At 40.8% G+C, this 18,289-nt stretch overlaps 1 protein-coding gene and 1 long non-coding RNA gene across 5 annotated transcripts in view; both read left to right on the forward strand.

Moving 5' to 3' along the window:
- The window catches only part of sema3b (sema domain, immunoglobulin domain (Ig), short basic domain, secreted, (semaphorin) 3B), a 113,430-nt gene extending 103,657 nt beyond the window's left edge, over positions 1-9,773 (forward strand). For all 4 annotated transcript variants that reach the window (XM_044037251.1, XM_044037250.1, XM_044037248.1 and 1 more), the window contains 10 exons: positions 91-205; positions 2,023-2,092; positions 2,172-2,316; positions 3,552-3,771; positions 3,875-3,966; positions 4,133-4,174; positions 4,422-4,579; positions 4,689-4,744; positions 5,886-6,025; positions 6,111-9,773. In XM_044037251.1, the coding sequence (XP_043893186.1) occupies positions 91-205; positions 2,023-2,092; positions 2,172-2,316; positions 3,552-3,771; positions 3,875-3,966; positions 4,133-4,174; positions 4,422-4,579; positions 4,689-4,744; positions 5,886-6,025; positions 6,111-6,611 (1,539 nt within the window). In that variant the 3' untranslated portion in view covers positions 6,612-9,773. The remainder of the gene's footprint in view (positions 1-90; positions 206-2,022; positions 2,093-2,171; positions 2,317-3,551; positions 3,772-3,874; positions 3,967-4,132; positions 4,175-4,421; positions 4,580-4,688; positions 4,745-5,885; positions 6,026-6,110) is intronic.
- A 4,916-nt stretch (positions 9,774-14,689) lies between these two features.
- LOC122777243 overlaps positions 14,690-18,289 on the forward strand; it is a 91,704-nt gene continuing 88,104 nt past the window's right edge. The window contains exons 1-2 of the long non-coding RNA XR_006361301.1: positions 14,690-14,759; positions 14,862-14,907. This is a non-coding gene — a long non-coding RNA (uncharacterized LOC122777243). The remainder of the gene's footprint in view (positions 14,760-14,861; positions 14,908-18,289) is intronic.

Raw genomic sequence — 18,289 nt, forward strand, 5'->3', positions numbered from 1 at the left:
GTGAATCTATTTTAAACATACAGTAACACTGGTGAAACATCCTTGATCTTAAACTGTTGAATGACTCTTGACTCTTCCATGTTGAATCAGAATGACATGGGCGGTCAGCGGAGTCTGGTCAACAAGTGGACAACATTCCTCAAGACCCGTCTCATCTGCTCGGTACCAGGGGCGGATGGCAGCGACACGTACTTTGACGAGCTGCGTAAGTGCACTGAGTCACTCGGACACAGATACTTGTCTTTCATGGCTAAACTGATGTATGGATATAACTATTCTGTAATATCACTTGTGTTTGGAGTAAAGGCTCTGCAGGAGATTCAAATTAAAGTAGTCAGTGGTGTCGGGTTGCCCACTTCTGGCTTCACTCAGACCTCAAAGTGATGCGGTAATGTGCGGTGAACTTTAATATCAACTCAAATAACAAAGCAGCAACATTGGTCAAGGTTTCACGGTTACTGTCCTCTTGCCAATTGAAACTATTTTGCAGTACGATACAGTTATCTGATTCCTCCAAGGTTAGAAAGAGTGAAACTGAGAGTTGCCAATTTTCCAACCTTGCTTTGTTGGATTTTTACACAGAAGCAAAGGGAGAGAATGCTGAGCACAGCATAATGAATGATCCAGGGTTTTTGACCACAATTGTAGATTACCATGCAGCTCTGCATTCCTGCAGACCTGGAGAAAGCATGATTGAGAGATTAATTGGTAATTGATTGGAGCCTCATCCAAAGCCAGTGTTTTTACTGGGGGTTCAAAGTAAGTTTCAGGCTCTGTCTCTGGTGAGTCTCCACACAACAAAAAAACAATAATTTATTTTCATTTGACAGGATCCAGAGGCAAGGTTAAAAGTCTTAAGATTGTGGATTGTGGGCAGAGGTCATAGGAGACGTTTTATGATAGGGAAAAGGTCATTTTACTCCAAAGCAGACAAATATTCATATATATATATGTAGTGCAGATTTAACAAAGAGACAAATCTGCTATTTCCTTTTAAAGTTGACTTCATATGCAGTACTGTGCAAATATCTTTCCTGTGACCTATGATTAACAATTCTTGGACACCGGGTTTATTCACGACATACTTGAGCATCACAGACACTTTTTATGAGTTAAAGTCACTGACAAACCAACTTTGAGTCACATCCTTTCAACCGAAACGCCAATCATCACAGACTTTGACAGACAGAAAAACAACAAAGCTGGTGGTGCCTCAAGACCTTTGCACAATACTGTAGTAAAAATCAGGGGAGAAACCTTTAAGCGGACGTGGAATTTATGTCTGTTCATTTGTAAACAAGGTTATAAAAGGATATTTTAACCATATCTTTACTGTGTAATGTATGTACAAGACAAAAAAAAAATCCCATAACAATCCTTATATAACAAGTCTATTAAAACACTTAATGATAATGTAACAGCGTAGAAACCTGCGGTCCTGTGATTTGCTCAGCAGCAGCAGTAGTTTCAGCTCTCCTGATGCTCGTGATTGATCTCCGTGGGCTCCTAATATAATTTGTGTATTAGCCTGTGACACAGTGAAAGGTGAATGCAGTGAAAATATTTGTCCAGACTCTCACCTGACCTTAGGCTACATCTGTCCATCACTCTACATCACATGAACAATGAGTCTTTTATCTTGACCAGGAGCGTTCTTGCCTGTACCTGAGGCCAAACCACTATAAGCGACAGCCCTCTAAAAATGTGTGTGTAGATCCAAACCATTTTAAATTAAACTGCAGTGTTCCGGTCATTACAGGCCTGAAATGTATCTTCTTTGTGGAAAATGACTAATTGACAGACATTATACAAATATTCTTTTCTTTTTTTTGTTTTACACACCACTGCACAAGGCAATAGAGGATTTAGTTCCATGTCATGACCCTTAGTTATCAGAAAAATGTGTCTTTACAATAGTTAGACATGGCTATAGGGCTTTGTTTATCTTTCTCTCAACCTTTGACCCCTGGACTACCACCACCTGACCTGAATGTGTGTGTGTGTTTGTGTGTCCGTCCCCAGGCGATGTGTTCCTGTTGCAGACGAGGGACAGAAAGAACCCTCTGGTCTACACGGTCTTCTCTACTTCCAGGTCAGAGTCTATTCATCATTAGTGTGTGTGTGTGTGTGGTTTGGCATATCTAACCCAGCTCCCCCATGTCCCCCAGCAGCAGTGTATTTAAAGGCTCAGCTGTGTGCCTCTATTCCATGAATGACATCCGGAGGGCCTTCCTGGGGCCCTTTGCTCACAAAGAGGGGCCCAACTACCAGTGGGTCCCCTTCCAGGGAAAAGTGCCTTATCCCCGCCCAGGAATGGTATGTTAATAACAGTAAAGACTTACCAGTGGATTAACCATAAAGGGTATTAATTCATGTGCACGGTCAAATGTGTATATATGCATATGTAGCTCTTTTCATTTCATGAAAATACACGATCATGTTATTAAATATGATACGTTTACGTTTACGCTTACATAAATGGGAACCTGTGAATGAGTAATGTTTTGATTAGAAAGATCATTATTTACATCATATAGAGTATAATCTATGATCACAATAATACTTTGGCACACTGAACATTTCATTTCCTATTTACATCTCATGCCATGTAATGTCTATATAACAACCGCAGTTTCTGTAAGACCTAATTTCATCCAAAAGCTCCCCCTCATACGCCTCATCAATAAGTGCTTATTAAGGCCCTTACATTCTGCTAAACACACAAACATAGTGTCAGCAGATTTGTTATGCGGCGCTTCGGCTGTTGCGACCACAGCAAAACAATCCCCATTGTATGACTGCAGAATAATAATTGTTCTTGGCCCACAGTAAACCCTCTGTAACCAGATTTAAAAAAAAGAAGACTTTCAAGTGAATTATGCAAAACTGCATTTAAATGAGAGTTAGTGGTTAAAATGACCGGATCAAATGTTTTTCACTTCATGAAAACTGTTGGATTAAAACGTACTAATGCACTGCAATTCTCTAAAGTAGGCTAAAAGGGAAAATAGTTTGATTCAAACTTAAGGAAAAAGAAGCACATAAATAATGCAGGAGGCCACCAATTATTCCAGCAAGATTACATTATCTTGGAATGAAGGTCCAGGGCTGGAATTTTAATTAGAGAGGGAAGCTGGACTTTGACCTGGAGAAAATCTCTCTCACGTCCCTGTGACCCATCACACCATAATCACCTCTCTGTGGCTTTGTGTACTTCAGGCCAACTGACGGGTTGTCAAGTCAGACGTTTCATTCCACAAAACAAATTTACCCATCAAATATGAGTCACTGTGAAATGAGATGAGTCCAAACATCACAAAGAGCCTCCGTGAATCCTTTACAGTAGAAATGGATTGGATGGATTATCACTTTTCTGTATTTAACAGCAGTTAAATCCTTGAATGCACAAATGCCAGAACAAAGTCCTTGTAAATGTTCAGCAAATTGATTACCACAGTTCAACTGAAAATACACCTCAAGTGTAATAACAAAAAAACACTTTAATCATCATACTTCTTTGAATTAAACCTTCATGTATTGTCTTCCTTTAGTGTCCCAGCAAGACATTTGGCAGCTTTGAATCCACGAAAGGTTTCCCGGATGACGTGATCCAGTTTGCCCGTCACCATCCTCTGATGTATAATCCGGTCTATCCTATGAGCCGACGGCCCATCTTCGTCAGAACTAACGTGGACTACAGCTTCACACAGATTGCTGTGGACAGAGTCAACGCCGCCGACGGACAGTACGATGTCATGTTTATTGGCACAGGTGAGTGACTTGCTGTCAGACTTGCTCTTTGCATTTAAACGTAAAAAAAATAATAATAATGATGAAACAACACCATAAAAACGGTTGCAATCTGTTGTTTCAGACAAAGGGACCGTTCTAAAAGTCATCAATGTCCCCAAGGAAAGCTGGAACAATATGGAGGAACTTCTACTGGAAGAGCTGGAGGTTTTCAAAGTAAGACGATTTCTATGTCTCCATTTCTCATCCATATATATATATACCGTATATACATATATACGTATATAAGCATTGTCAATTTTCACGTCATCATTTTCATCCATAATAACAGATGACAGACATATACTGTAGTATAATGTGATGTTTCTCCTCTGCTCCCCAGGATGCATCGTCTATCAACAACATGCAGATCTCCTCAAAACGAGTAAGTCTCTTATATAGCAAGTCAAATGATATAATAGTAATAGAGATCTTTATTGATCCTGAAAAATGAATGAATAAAAAGCTATAATCATTCAAATTACAGCCTATACTAAATATACTAAATGGTAGCTTGTACATGTATAGCTTAAATGATTAAATGATCTATTTTGGCAAATGCTACTTGCACAGAAAGCCCGGTTGTCGTATTTAAACTAAATTTAACGCTTTTAAATCATGTCGCTTCACAGCAACAGCTGTATGTCGGCTCTGACACCGGCATAGCCCAGGTTCCCCTCCACCGCTGCAGTGTGTATGGGAAAGCCTGTGCTGAGTGCTGCCTGGCCAGAGACCCGTACTGTGCCTGGGATGGAACGTCCTGCACTCGCTATCTGCCCAACACCAAGAGGTCTGTGACATACAAACTGATGGCGCACGTGCGAGGAGCAAAATAAAACAACAACAAATAGTTCGCCGATAACCGACCAATTATCAAATTACTGCATGTCATTTTACAGGCGCTTCCGTCGTCAGGATGTGAGGAACGGAGACCCCAACACTCTCTGCTCTGGAGGTAAGATTCCCGTCCAGTATAATTAAGAACTCCCATGTGTTCAATTACAAATCCATGATATCTTTGGACACTCTCAAGTGTTTCTTGTATATGCATCAGGAAACCTATTGTTAGTCTATTGCTTAGTCTACAAATGGAACCATAAATTGCTTAGTCTACAAATGGAACCATAAAAGCGTTGGATGCTTTGATCTTTCGGCGCTGCTGGTTGGCCATTGTTGAGTTGAAGCAGAGGTATGCTCGATAAATAAGAACAAAACTTCCCTCAGCTCCTGCTCTGATTCACCGAGACTCTTGGCATCTGACATCTCACTGTCCCCGCGCCAAGAATCCTGAAATCCTTCCTCCCTTCACCTCTGCTGACCCCCTGTCCACCCAGACCACAATAGCCACATTCTGTTGCTATCTGTCTTTCTGCCACATAACTGAATCAGGATAATCGCTCAAACTGAAGGAGCTCCTGGGTAATGCGATTACATCATGTGGCATGTGGGAGCAGGTTGTGTAAAGCTAATGAAGGTCAGAGTAATTGTGTGATACTGCGATAAGAGTGGCATTGCCCAAAAGCCGTGGTCAGCAATCTGTTTGGCACCTCTCATGCCATTGTTTCCCAGTAATCTGTTTCATGCCGCTGGTTAGGAAAGTTTAAGTGTAAGTCTTTGACGCCTGAGAATGCACGCTCGCACCGATGATTGAAATTCAGATTTCGGTTGCGAGTGATGAGGTTTTGTGGTGACACACTCCTGCCAGTACAATCAAAGCCCTTGTTTGACATTAAACATCGAACACATGTTAGAGTTAACCCTCACAAGTACTGACACATCCTCACTGCTGCTGCACAGGATGCTGTCATTAATCACTGTTGACTAAGACTCCATGTGAACAAATGACATATTTGTCCTGTGAAGCCAGAGCATAAATAAACACGTTCATAAGGTTTCATCATTGAATCGTTGAAGTGATTATAGATCAGGAGGCGTGTTTCATCTTTTCTTTGGATGTCACTTTGGTCTTCTACACCTAAATCTCATGACCATTCATTTCCTTTTTATTTGCTTATTTATTTGTTGCCTCCTGTGAGTTCAAGTGCTGAAGTAAAGCAATCAAACCGTGATGTTTGTGCCTCTGCTGCCCTCTGCAGATCACCATAAGCACCGCGTGACAGAGAGGAAGTTGTATGGCGTTGAGGGAAGCAGCACTTTCCTGGAGTGTATCCCCAAATCCCTTCAGGCCAAAGTGACCTGGACCTTCCAGAAACATTCACAGAACCCACGGGAAGAGGTGAGCCGACTGAAGAGAGCTGTACTCCGGATTTATCCATCGGCTTCTTCATTTCATTTCATTTATTGCTACTTCTGTTTTCCAGGTACGTCTAGATGACCGCATCCTTCAGACCGACAGAGGTCTTCTGATCCGCCGAGTCCTAAAGAGAGACATCGGCATCTACCAGTGCCACGCCATGGAATACGGTTTCACCCAGACTTTGCTTGGTATCACTTTGGAAGTTGTGCCCTCAATGTCTTCCTCAGCCTCCAATCTACCCTCCGATGCACAGGTCCGCAGTGGAGGCGGGCCAGCAGTGACCAATCAAAAGCTTTGGTACCGGGACTTCATGCAACTGGTGGATCACCCTAACCTGAGCACCGTCGACCAGATCTGTGAGCAAGTTTGGGCGCGCAAGAACGCGGGCAGCGATCAGGTCGATAAGGTATTTCCCGCCCCGGCAAAGGACGCCCTCTCTGCGGGTCCCGCCGCCCGCCCAGCGAACAAGAAGTGGAAGCACCTGCAGGAGATCAGGAAGGGGAGAAACCGCCGGACCCACGACGGGAAACCAAACCCTCGTGCACCACGCAGCGCAGGGGAGTAACAACGCAGAGGTAAAAAAAGAATGACTGATACAGGAAGAAAAGAGGCGTATGACAGAACGAGACTGAGAACTTCTGGAGGTGTTCACCCACACACACACATACACACACACACGCACACACACACATACACCTCCTCCATTGTGTATATTTCTCTATGGATGCCCCCCAGTATATTGTACACCTGTCCCCGACTCATCACCCCGGCGGTCAGCCCCTGCATGTGCTGCTTTATTGCCCAATTCACTAGAATAGTTGAAACAGAGACGTGAAAAGTAAACCCGACGCTACTGTGGGCGGTGCACTTAACACTCACCTGTCGTTCCCTTTGACACTGACTGGTGGAGGAGGGTGGGTTCCCCGTTTGTCAGCTACACGTGATATGTACATAGCAGGTCACACAGTGTGGACACCAACTGTCTGGGCGACACCACTTGGGGGGGAAAAAAAAACCAAACAAATCAACTCCAAGTTTTCAAAAATGAAGCCTTCACATTGCGTTTCCCGCCTGAAGATTTGATACCTGTGTACGTGGACTCGAGTGTGTTGCTCGACGGGAAAGAATGGAGAAATGTGACGACTGGGATATACTGCGAAAGAATGGTCGCAAACTGGAAAACACACAAAAACACATCCTTTAACGTTATTCCTACATAGACACATGCATCGATCGACTTCCTGTGGTGCTCCTGGTGCACATACTTTCACCGGCCTCACTCTTCACGTGTCTGTGTGTGTGTGTGTGTGTGCACAGATGAGGTGTGAGATGCCAGCAGTGTGGGCGCAGCCTGTGGAATAAATCAGCATGATGCCGTACTGATTATACTACATAGCATGTTTCTTAGTGGTTTCCTTAGGCACACTGAGGCTTGTTGCAGCAAAAATAAATCACAGAGTACAATGCAGTTATGGTTAGAGAGTAGTTGAATCTGGCCAGATATGATTATATTGCTTCACTGGTCCAAACCACTAGAGAATGAGGGGGTGGAAAAAACTACTGGCATTCCATGATGTGAGAGAAAGATGAGATGTTTACAGTGCACAGACAAAGCTGGAGCTCAAAGAAAGTCGCTCTCTCTCTCTCTGAAGGCCCCGTAACGTCCCTGTCAGACCTGGAGTAACACCTACACACGTTTGAGTTATGTTTTACGTGGCTTTGTTAACACATACATACATATTTTTTAAGTATAAAGAGTTTTGACATGACCCAAAACCCTTGCTATAAGATTTATTATTTATTGAGTTTTATTTGATTGTGTTCAGTGTGTTGTGTATTAATATTAAGGAGATACATGAACACAGTAGTTTATAGATGGAGAGCGTTAAAACAGCGAGGAGGAGGAGGAGGAGGAGGAAGAAAGATCTTTAGTGGACTTCACATATGACAACCCATGTTTCGGGGATTCAGTACAGTATATATTTTAGCATATTTATGACTGAAAATATGATTGTTTTTTGTATTCTAAGTGGTACTTTTACTTCTCGCTCTTTTACACTGTTCTTGCATTTGTTTGTGATAAATACATAGTGTATATGCAAATGTTATGAAATGTCATTAGCTCCTTCATTCAGCACAGATTCATTTACACAACAACAACAACAACAACAACAACAACAGAACTGCATCACCCGCAACAGTAGAAAAAAAAAGATGAACGTCCGTCTGACTTTATACACTGTTGTAATCAACACCATTTGAATTGTTTGCTGCTCAACAGTGTCATCTCTTCCTAAAGGACAGTTAGTACAATAAGGTCTTCCTTCCGTCTGTCTGTCTATCTGTCTGTCTGTCTGTCTCATGTACGGTATCTATCTGTGTATTATCTGTAAAGAGACTTTGTCAGTGTGTGTGTGTGTGTGTGTGTGTGTGTGTGTGTGTGTAGCCTGCCCCCTAGTGTCCGTTGTGCGTACAAGCTCAGACAAAGAGCCGACCTGTGTGATATCATTGTCCCTCGACGTGATAGAAAAGATAAACCACTCTTATATGTGTTTTGCGTTCATGAAATCTCAACATGATTTCCCTCTTGGATATGTGGTCCAATTTGTGCTGCTACCATAAATATCCCGAAAGCAAGATTTCCCACTATACTCGCAACAGAAATGTATTTTTTAAAAGTCGTATTCTCAATTCTCAAATTACGTCTTTGGGTGAAAGCAGCACAAACTAGGTCTGTGTGGGGGATTTGTAGATGTATGGAATCATTGTGGTTATTTATGTACCTTCTTCTTTGCAGAGATGTAATTAATTCATTAAAGAAAACAGCACGGACTGGACTCACTGACACCTGTAAAGTGGCACCACGTTTCCAGAGCAGCAGATGTTGGATTTAGGTCACTAATACGCTAAAATGGAGATTAAAAGTAATTAGTTGTGTACATAGCCTTTTTTAGAATGGTAGTGATGTCAGACTTGACCGAGTCTCCCTCTCACGTCAGCTGTCGTTTCCTCGTCTTTTAAAATTGCATGACCGATGTTAGTGGCTGAACATGTTTGACAATGGTGTGGTGGCAAGAAAGAGCAAAAGAAAGAAAGCACAATGTTGAAAATGATTATTATTATTATTATTATTATGATGATTATTATTATTCCTATGTATTTATGTGCAAAGATAAGCTGGTACGCTGGGGTGGATTTTTATTTTTCTTATTAATGTAGAAATACGTCTGTATTGTTCATGTTCTGCTGAAAAATGGCTCATCCTCAATGTTTTTGTACATTTTGGCCAATGAGGAAACTCCTCCTGAACAGTGTCCCAATTAGAGCTTCTGCTGTTCACACTCGGCCCTCCAATAAACACTCCTGTTGTATCCCAGGCCATGTGACACACCCCTGTACAACAGCACAAGGAGAGGCTTGTGTAAGTGTGTGTGTGTGTGTGAGAAAGAGAGAGAGAAGGAGAGAAAGAAATGTGTGCTTGTGATTTATATGTGTGTGTGTGTGTGTGTGTGTGTGTGAGAGAGAGAGAGAGAGAGTTTTTAGGGGAAAGCAGAGCTCTGTATATAAAGGCAAAATAACAGTAGCATGCATGTGTAGAGAGAGCAGTGTTAATGAAAGTTCAAAAGGTCAAGGCCAAAGTTAACATGGTGCACTGTCATTCTCCCGGAGGTCTTTGTGAAGAGTCATGTTTTTGATTAACACAATAAAATATGCAGTTACTTTAAAACGAACGTGCCGATCTGTTTGATGACAAAAAAAAAAAGGATGTGTGTGAAACAGCAACGTGTTATCTATCTATCTCTCTGTCGTACGCCTCTCGATGAAGTGGATCATGGAACAATTGATTGTTATCATGACACGGACAGGGGCAATTTTTCATCACTTCATTCATTCATATTCTACCGGGTCGTGCGGGTCACTGGTGCCAATTCCAGCTGACATAGGGCGAAAGGCGTCCTGGACAGATCACCCATCACAGGGACACTGAGTTTCCACTAATGTGGTACCTGGTAACAGGTTCTTTTTTTAGTACCTGCCGCCACTGACTGGCCAGTGTGCCTTCACAGGAAGCGACGTCCAACACAGAAATCAAGCCGAACAATGCCGAACTGTAGATCAGATAAAACTACTTAACAATCCTAAAAACATGGCTTAATCTCCAACAATTACCAGTGAAATGTCTAAAATCTCAATATTTAACAGAGGAGTCTGGTGTATTTACACTCGTTTGAGTGCATGTGTGTAAACCGATGTCACCGCAGTTCCCCGCGCAGTGATGACTCCGCCCACGTTGAGTAGGTACTTTTTTTTTGTAGTGGTGATGCAACCTAAACTGTGCCGTGTCATGCCGTGGCGAGGCGAGCCGGGACCATAGTGGAAAAGGGCCAGTGGAGAAAACAACCATCCACCAGCAGTCAAATCTAAATCTGGGGACTGTGGGAGGGAACACACACACACACACACACACACACACACACGGGGAGAACATGTTTTCATCAATAACATGGAAACAGTTCACTAAATGATGTCACCTGGATTTTGACCACATGATGGCAGTCATGCTATGACGTGAGGTCCATGATCGTGCAATGACTTTGCTTTGCACTGTCTGCGTTGTTATGCAAACAGCTTACCTTCGAGGGATACTTATGCTGTTTTGGCCACGTGGGAAACGGAAATAATAGATAAAGCACAGCAGGAGGTTTATTGATAAAATGAGGATTAAACAAGAAAAGTGACACTTGAGAAAGAAAATCTGCCACTCACTCTCCTGCTACAGCAGAAATAAATGATAAAAAAACACACATGCAAAGGTGCATTGTTGACATGTAGGCTGTTGTTTTTATTACATTAACCAATTGTTTTATGTGCTTAACTTTAATGATTTAATGTAATGCAAATACTACTAATGCTGGCTTTAATGAGGATTAAAGAGGAGGAAAGAAAGCAACAATTTCACAGTTCATTTACGCTCACGTTAAATATATTCTTCTGCTGTTGACGAATTGCTTGTGATGATGAAGACTCCTTTTGTATACACGCTATCTTGGGTAAACTCTCCAGATAATTGGTTTGGCGAACAGTCTGCAGTGGATCGCTTGACAAATGGCGCACACTTGCACTGAAGGAGGAACAATAGTTTCCTTTGTTGTACAAGGTCGGGGTTGTTGGAGAACAAAAAACAATGCAGCACTAATGTAAAACACCGAGGAGGAGAAGAGAAGGAGAAGGAGAAGAAATGCAAATTATTTGCTGAAAAATAACGGAGGTCTTAACCTCGCTCTCTCTCCACCTCCCTGACGTTTCCCAGCCGTTCCCCGTATTCCATCTGTATATCAGTGTCTCCATCTTTGACACTGAGGTCTACATTCTTCATACGATCATGATGACACACACACACACACACACACATACGGGTGCAGTATGTGGTCACCACCCATAAACACATAGGAAATGAAAATGGCTTCATGTTACGCAACCTGGAAACCCATTAGCCCCCCTGTGTTTTCAATAATAGCCTTTAGTTTTCTGCATTTGTGTCCAAATGGCTGTGCAGTGTCCATGGGCTACAGATGAAGGGTTTATTTCCATATGCTGGTTTTTACTGGGTAATTATTTAGTGCAGTGGTTCTCAGACCTTTTTATAACAGTGAGCTCTCACAAGCACTGTAACACCATTATTGCCAACTGTAGAGCACAGTGGCGTAAATGGGCCGAGCAAAGTCAGCTATGGGCTTTTCACAGGAGGCAGATTTATTCCCAGTAAGGTCATTTGCTCTAGCATCATCCTCCTCTTCCTCACATACACTTCACACACTGGTGTAGTGAACTTAGATGAAGATGGAGCGAGAGATAAGGTGACCTTTTTAGTTTTTTGTTGCATTTTCTACGCAAAATCCCTCCGCTCCACTCCGATCACATACCCTGGTTTTTACAGTAGAATAATATTACAGATTTTTTTTCCCTAAGTGTCACTAGAGGAAGCTCGCGTACCCCACCGGTGGTACACACACCACAGTTTGAGAGCCATGGCTTTGGTGTATTTGTGTTCTTTGCGTCTTCAAAAGGGAATTTGAGAAAGAGATATTTGATTATTGTGTGAGATGAAAAACAAAAAAGAAAATCCTTGAGTTTGTCTCGTGTACAGCTTTGTACCGCAGCACCATTTGTGACTAAATGTCTTATATAATATGAGCAGTTCAGCAATTTGTGTGCTCCCGTGTGTGTGTTTGTACCACACAGGTGTCCCCGTGCCCTGCTTTGGTAAAACAAATTTCCATGTATAGTTAAATATATCGTAACAGGGTGAATGTATTTTTGGCTCGCGGTGGCCTCTGCATGAAACATGATATTACTGAGCAGGCAACACACACACACACACACACACACACACACACATTCTTGTTCTCTCTCCTTCATATTCCAGCATGTTTAGATTCAATTTTTTGCTGTGGCAAAATGAGAACAGAGAAGGCTTTTTTAAGTCAACTATGCCCTTCAATACAAAGTCAGTCAAATGCACGGTGAGCTCATAGCAGCATTTAGATAACAGGTTTGACCTAAAAGCATCGCCACTGGAACACAGACACAAGCTTTGTTTTGTGTTCATCCGGTGAAAAGAGAGAACAACGAAGCTTTAATGGCAACTTCAACACAACCACTGTTTTGCTTTAGTGTCATTTAAAAGTAAATCAATGTTTTCTTTCCCTCTGTTTGTCACATAACCTTTAAAACACCTTTCGGGAAAGGTTCGAGATCGATGGGATCATTTACGTATTTAAACATTTCATTGAAGTCTGTTGAACGCCGTGACCTTAATCACCTGCTGATGAAATAATATGAGACCATGTTTTGAGTGTAAGCGGCAGATAGACTTTCAGTGCAGCTGCCGCATGAATAAACACTATTCTTTCACTCCATGCTGGAATTGTTTAAATGAGAAACAGGAGGATGTATATCCCGGTGACTGCATATACACTGTCCTGTACAATAAACACACTGTATGTTGAATGTAAGCAGTTTCAATGAACCATTCAAATGTTTAACCGCTACCATACCGCTGATTTTATTGCGTTGTGAGTGATTAAACTCACTGAGCTCTGATCCCCTTTTAAATATACAGGTGTATTATGTTCTTTCTTTTACATGTCAGGGATGTAAAGGCACATTAAAGGCACATTTCAAAGCTTAGTTATATTCACACAACTCATTTTACAGATACAGAACTAAACGCTGACTCTTTCAGTTACTTTGAGAATTATTTTAAATTAACTTCTGGGGTGTATTTTTTGAATGAAAAATGTGTAGATAAAAGGTTATCAGACTATTGGAAACATGAGTTTGCCAAAATTATTTGATATTTTTGGAATGTTGGAACACTCTCTTGATGCCGTCTGTCGTGATTTTATCAGCGGGCCATGAAAGTTTTCTTAACTGGCAGTGCCTCTTTTATCTGAAACCTTTGGCTTTACTAATGTAAAACACAGTAGTTTTCCTAGCTTTGCTTTTTAGGTGTAGTAACTTTTTTTATCACAAAAACAGGTTATAATTGCATATATATATATATATACAAAATGTGGACATCGTCTTTTTTCCTCTTTCAGCTTACACTCTTACACACACTCCTGCTACCGGGCAGTGGAACGGCCTGACAGGTCTAATGATTAATGAGCCAAATTAACAGTAATTACCTCGGTGATTAGCCTCAGCAAGTGGGAAAGCCTGTTGACACAAAGGAGACGGGGTTTCCCACTAACTAACCATCATCATTCATTCGAACACAAACACTTGTGCACACGCACATGATGGAAGTCTACCACCCTTTTTTTTTTTTAAATAGAAAACAAGAAACTTAGACAGGAAAATGATGCAGAGTAAAGAAATAAATAAAAAAAATCATAAATGAAACAGAAGAAAAAATGTTAGTGCCTCTAGTGTTTCTGTTATGTTAGGAATTAGAGGTGCGTGCACTTTAGTAATAATGAAAGTGGTCTGTCTGTGTGAATCAGGTCTTTTAAAACCTCTATGCCAGTGAGGAGGCTGCTGTGACTCTGAATCACACCTCATTTAATCACCTCTTTATTGCGTGCTAGAAACCTGGGCCTAAATGATTATATACAGTGTAGGTCGTTCATCTGTGCCTTCTAAATTCACCAGTGTGACCATCCAAAATAGGACTCATTTTACGGCCAAAGGAAAAGTCTTCATCATTGATCACTGATTTGATACGGGACTATTAGAAATACTTGGGCCTCAAGACTACACATTTGAAACGAAACAACATATTTAGTATAAAGATCGTATGAACTTTCCAGGACTCTGTAGTTAACTCCTTGTCCCTGGATGACACACGCAGAACTGACAGAGCTGCTGCTGACTGATAATTATAATTATAATTATTTTGTACTTGGTTTTAAGGGGAATGCACTGAATAAACAGGATGATTACAGCATTGTTTCAACCTTACATACTGAGCATACATATGTGAGCAGCATCTCTCACACGAGTCATTATTACGGAAGCAATAAAATACCCAAAGGTAACCTGGGCTATACAGACTGACTGCTTTTGTTTAATTTAAAAGTTGTCCCTTTAAGGACAGCGCGAGGTAAGGTAAGGACCGCCTACCAGACGTTACAATCCCGGAAGTAGCTGTGCCGGGAAAACGCGCGACTTTTGAGACGAGATGGAATCATTATTGTCGTCGTCAGTGGTAAGTGGTGATGGAGTAAATGAAATAAATGGACGGCCCACATTGTTGTAGTTTGCCAGTTACCAAAGAGTTTATTTATTTATGTTGCTTTTGTTTGTGTAGACTGAAGACTGTGGACGCTGATTTGAGGCTGCACACCTGAGTCATGGTGAGTCCCCGAGTTCTTTTGACAAACGCGTTAGTGTATTTGTTTATAAATGAATGTATATTTATAGTGCTATGCTATGTACAGAGTGACAGTATGTTTTATTTATTTAGTTATTTATTATTATATTTTTGTTATTTGGGTAAGCCACTTGCAGGAAGTGGGGTGCTGAGTGTGCTACAGCACCCCTTACTGACAAGGGGTGGAACACACTGCTTGTAAATAGTTTGGTTGTTCTTCTTCTTTTCTTTTTTATCAGAAATTGAATAGTTTTGTTTTTGACCGTGAATTATAATTTCCTTGTACGATAATAATATTAAAACTAAGGCTGAATGATTTTAAATGAATCTCTAATTGAGATTATTTTGACAGCAAATGCGATTGCGATATGATTTGCGATATCAGAGGAAATAATTAATCATTATTAAAATCATTATTCTCATTCAAAAAATTATTTGAATCAGGTGTGTTGGAGCAGAAAAACTTCTAAAACATGCAGAGCCAGGACCAGGACAGGGATTGAGAAACCTTGGTCTATGCTGTGGATGTTGAATAATACTTGGCTGAGTTTCAGAACCATTGAACGAGCCAAGTGTTCATTACTGTTGTCCACTCCATTATATACCACTGTTTATGTTAGTGTGCAATGAATGAAGCTGGAAGTTAATGTTTAGTGCAGGGAAAATAAACAACAAGGAAACAAATATTCTGTTCAGTTTACACTGCAGTTCCATTGTTGACACTCAAGTTCTGCAGGGAAAATATTATATACAGTATTAGCAGGTGAAACAATGTAAATGAGTATACGTTCATGTAACAATTGAGCTGCACAAGTCAACAAATACATACAGTGCACACGGACACATTATACTCATATAATAGGAAGCTTGGCTCAGGGTTGACAATGCCTCAGGCAGACCACATGGGTGCTCGTTGGGAGCGTGACTTCCTGTCAGTCAAGGTGTGACCACACCTTTAGGAAGGAAATAGCAAAGTGACCACTGTGTTTTACACAGCAAACATCCTGCGACACTCACACATAGATGCAACAAGTCACCCCTCTTGTTTGGAGACTCCGTTTATCCCTGTACACTCTCTCCCTCTCGGTATGTGTGGAGTCAAAGCTGCAGTTATGCTGCAATCCTGTGACCTTCACGACCTCAACATTGAATGAACAAGACAATTAAAACACACACGCCCAGGGAGCTTTTATTCATTTATTTGTATTTTTCTTATTTAAACATGTCATGCCAATAAATTACCATTAAATGAGAGTGAGTTATAGAGTCAACATATTTATAACATTAACTATTTTTGGCAGGTGTGGTAGAAAAGCTCCTTATTTGTCTGTTGCAGTTAACTCACACACGCACAAACACATCTTTTTTCATAAACTGTATGGAGTGAGGGCATTTTGGCTCGTCCTCATATTTTTTTAAGGGCTTTTTGGGGGTTAAGACCTGTTTTTAGGGTTCGGGATAGAATTGTGTTTAGGTTATAGTTAGGGTAAAGGTTAGGGTTAGGCACTTAGTTGTGATGGTTAAGTAGGGGTAAGGGGCTAGGGAATGCATTGTGCAAAACGTGTGTGTGTGTGTTTGCGTTAAGTCTTTTATCCCTTATCTGGGATAAACTTTGACCTTGTCGTCATCATGGAGACCAAAACCTGGTCCGAGATGGAACCTAATTTCTGAGAAACTTGGTTAAGTTTAGGGCTAAGATTTGAATCGCAGTTATTTTTGCTATCCAAATAAATGACACTCAATGTGGTGTGCTTAAAAGGATGGCTGTGCAAACCTGCATGTGTGTGTATGTGTAATCCTTGTTATTTGAATAACTAGGTACTTTGTCCTCAGTTGTTTATGCTGCACCAGGTAAAAACAACACTTTGTTGTCTCTTGTTCCATCAGACTCTAATACCTAAATGATGACTGTATTGCAGCACATCCTGAAAACACATGTTATCCTCTTTGTTGCAACCAACATCTGCTTTAGGGTCAGTGGACATTCTTCTTTTTATTTGTTGACATGGATCTCACAAAAGCCAGGAAATTACTGGCCCAAACATCCACGGCTGTAGGTCTCAGTGACCGGCTCCCTCCTGAATGCACTCTGACGTTGAACAAAAACATCAAGTGGATCATCTGCATGGTGGACACAATATTTAAAGGAGCTGATGCCAGAGAAAAGTGTTGTTGTATCAACGGTGGTCAGGATTGGACAGAGAGGGAACTGTAAATACACTCAGTTATCAGTAATAAAGACTGTATTTGATACCCAGATTATATCAGGTATGTACATGCAGTACATGTGTGTATATATATGTTGCTTACATTAAGAATAAAAACGCGAGTATCATCAAATTCTAATTTTTCTTTATCACCTTCTACCAGGCTTTGTACGATAACCTTCTTTGTGCCATAAATCTTGTTGTGATACGTCTTTGAAGGCTGTGGCCTGGGTCCCAAGAGAATAACATAGTGAAACCATAGCATATATGGGAACCAATATAAATATAGATAAAGAATATAGAGGTTTTTTTTATGTATTGCCATTACGCTGTGGAAGCAAGTTATAATAATATATGTTTAAGCTGATAAGTTGTCTATTTCAACTGTAACATCTGGAAAACAACTTTTGACTGACTAATATTTCATAGAGGATGATAACGATATCTTGCTTTTGATTATATACATTATTAATATTTACTTTTTCTACTGTCATTTGGGGATAATAGGTTTAATTCCAAACATAAGTACATTAGTAGGAAATATTAGTGTGGCTATGCACATGTTTTAGTAAATTAAAGGTCAGCCAGACTGTTTTATACATGGAATTCAATAGAAGGGCACTTATTAATCCCACAAGGTGGTAAGTATTATTGCACATGCAGAAAAATAATAGACATAAAAGTTAATAAGTATATACAATTTAAAACAAATGCATAACCATGCAACCAATACATACACTTCTTAGAACAAAGGATCTTTTGAAGTGTCCTGTCCTTCAGATCTTGTTTTCCTTTGTTTTTAATTAAAATGCTTGAAAACAAGAAAACAACAGATGATTCATCACAACCCCTCCTTTGCAGAACACAGCTGTCTTTTCAAAGAAATGTCGAGTGTTTGAGGTAAATAAAAACATTTACACACCATTTTCATTAAGTGTCCATTAAAGATGCAGTGGGGAATTCCTCTGTGGTTTTTGCCACAAAGACCAGGAAGACCAAGCACTTACTGAGCTTCAATATGCAGGAGAGTAAGTTCCCTGTGGTTATGTGACAACAGGGCCTCAGTGAGTGATAAATGATGCTGGTCTGAAAACTGAAAGATAAATAATAAATAGTCCCACTAAATCTGGGTCATGTACTGTTGGAGCTCGAACATGG

The sequence above is a fragment of the Solea senegalensis genome, linkage group LG11 (genome assembly GCF_019176455.1).
Source record: "Solea senegalensis isolate Sse05_10M linkage group LG11, IFAPA_SoseM_1, whole genome shotgun sequence".
NCBI lineage: Eukaryota > Metazoa > Chordata > Actinopteri > Pleuronectiformes > Soleidae > Solea > Solea senegalensis.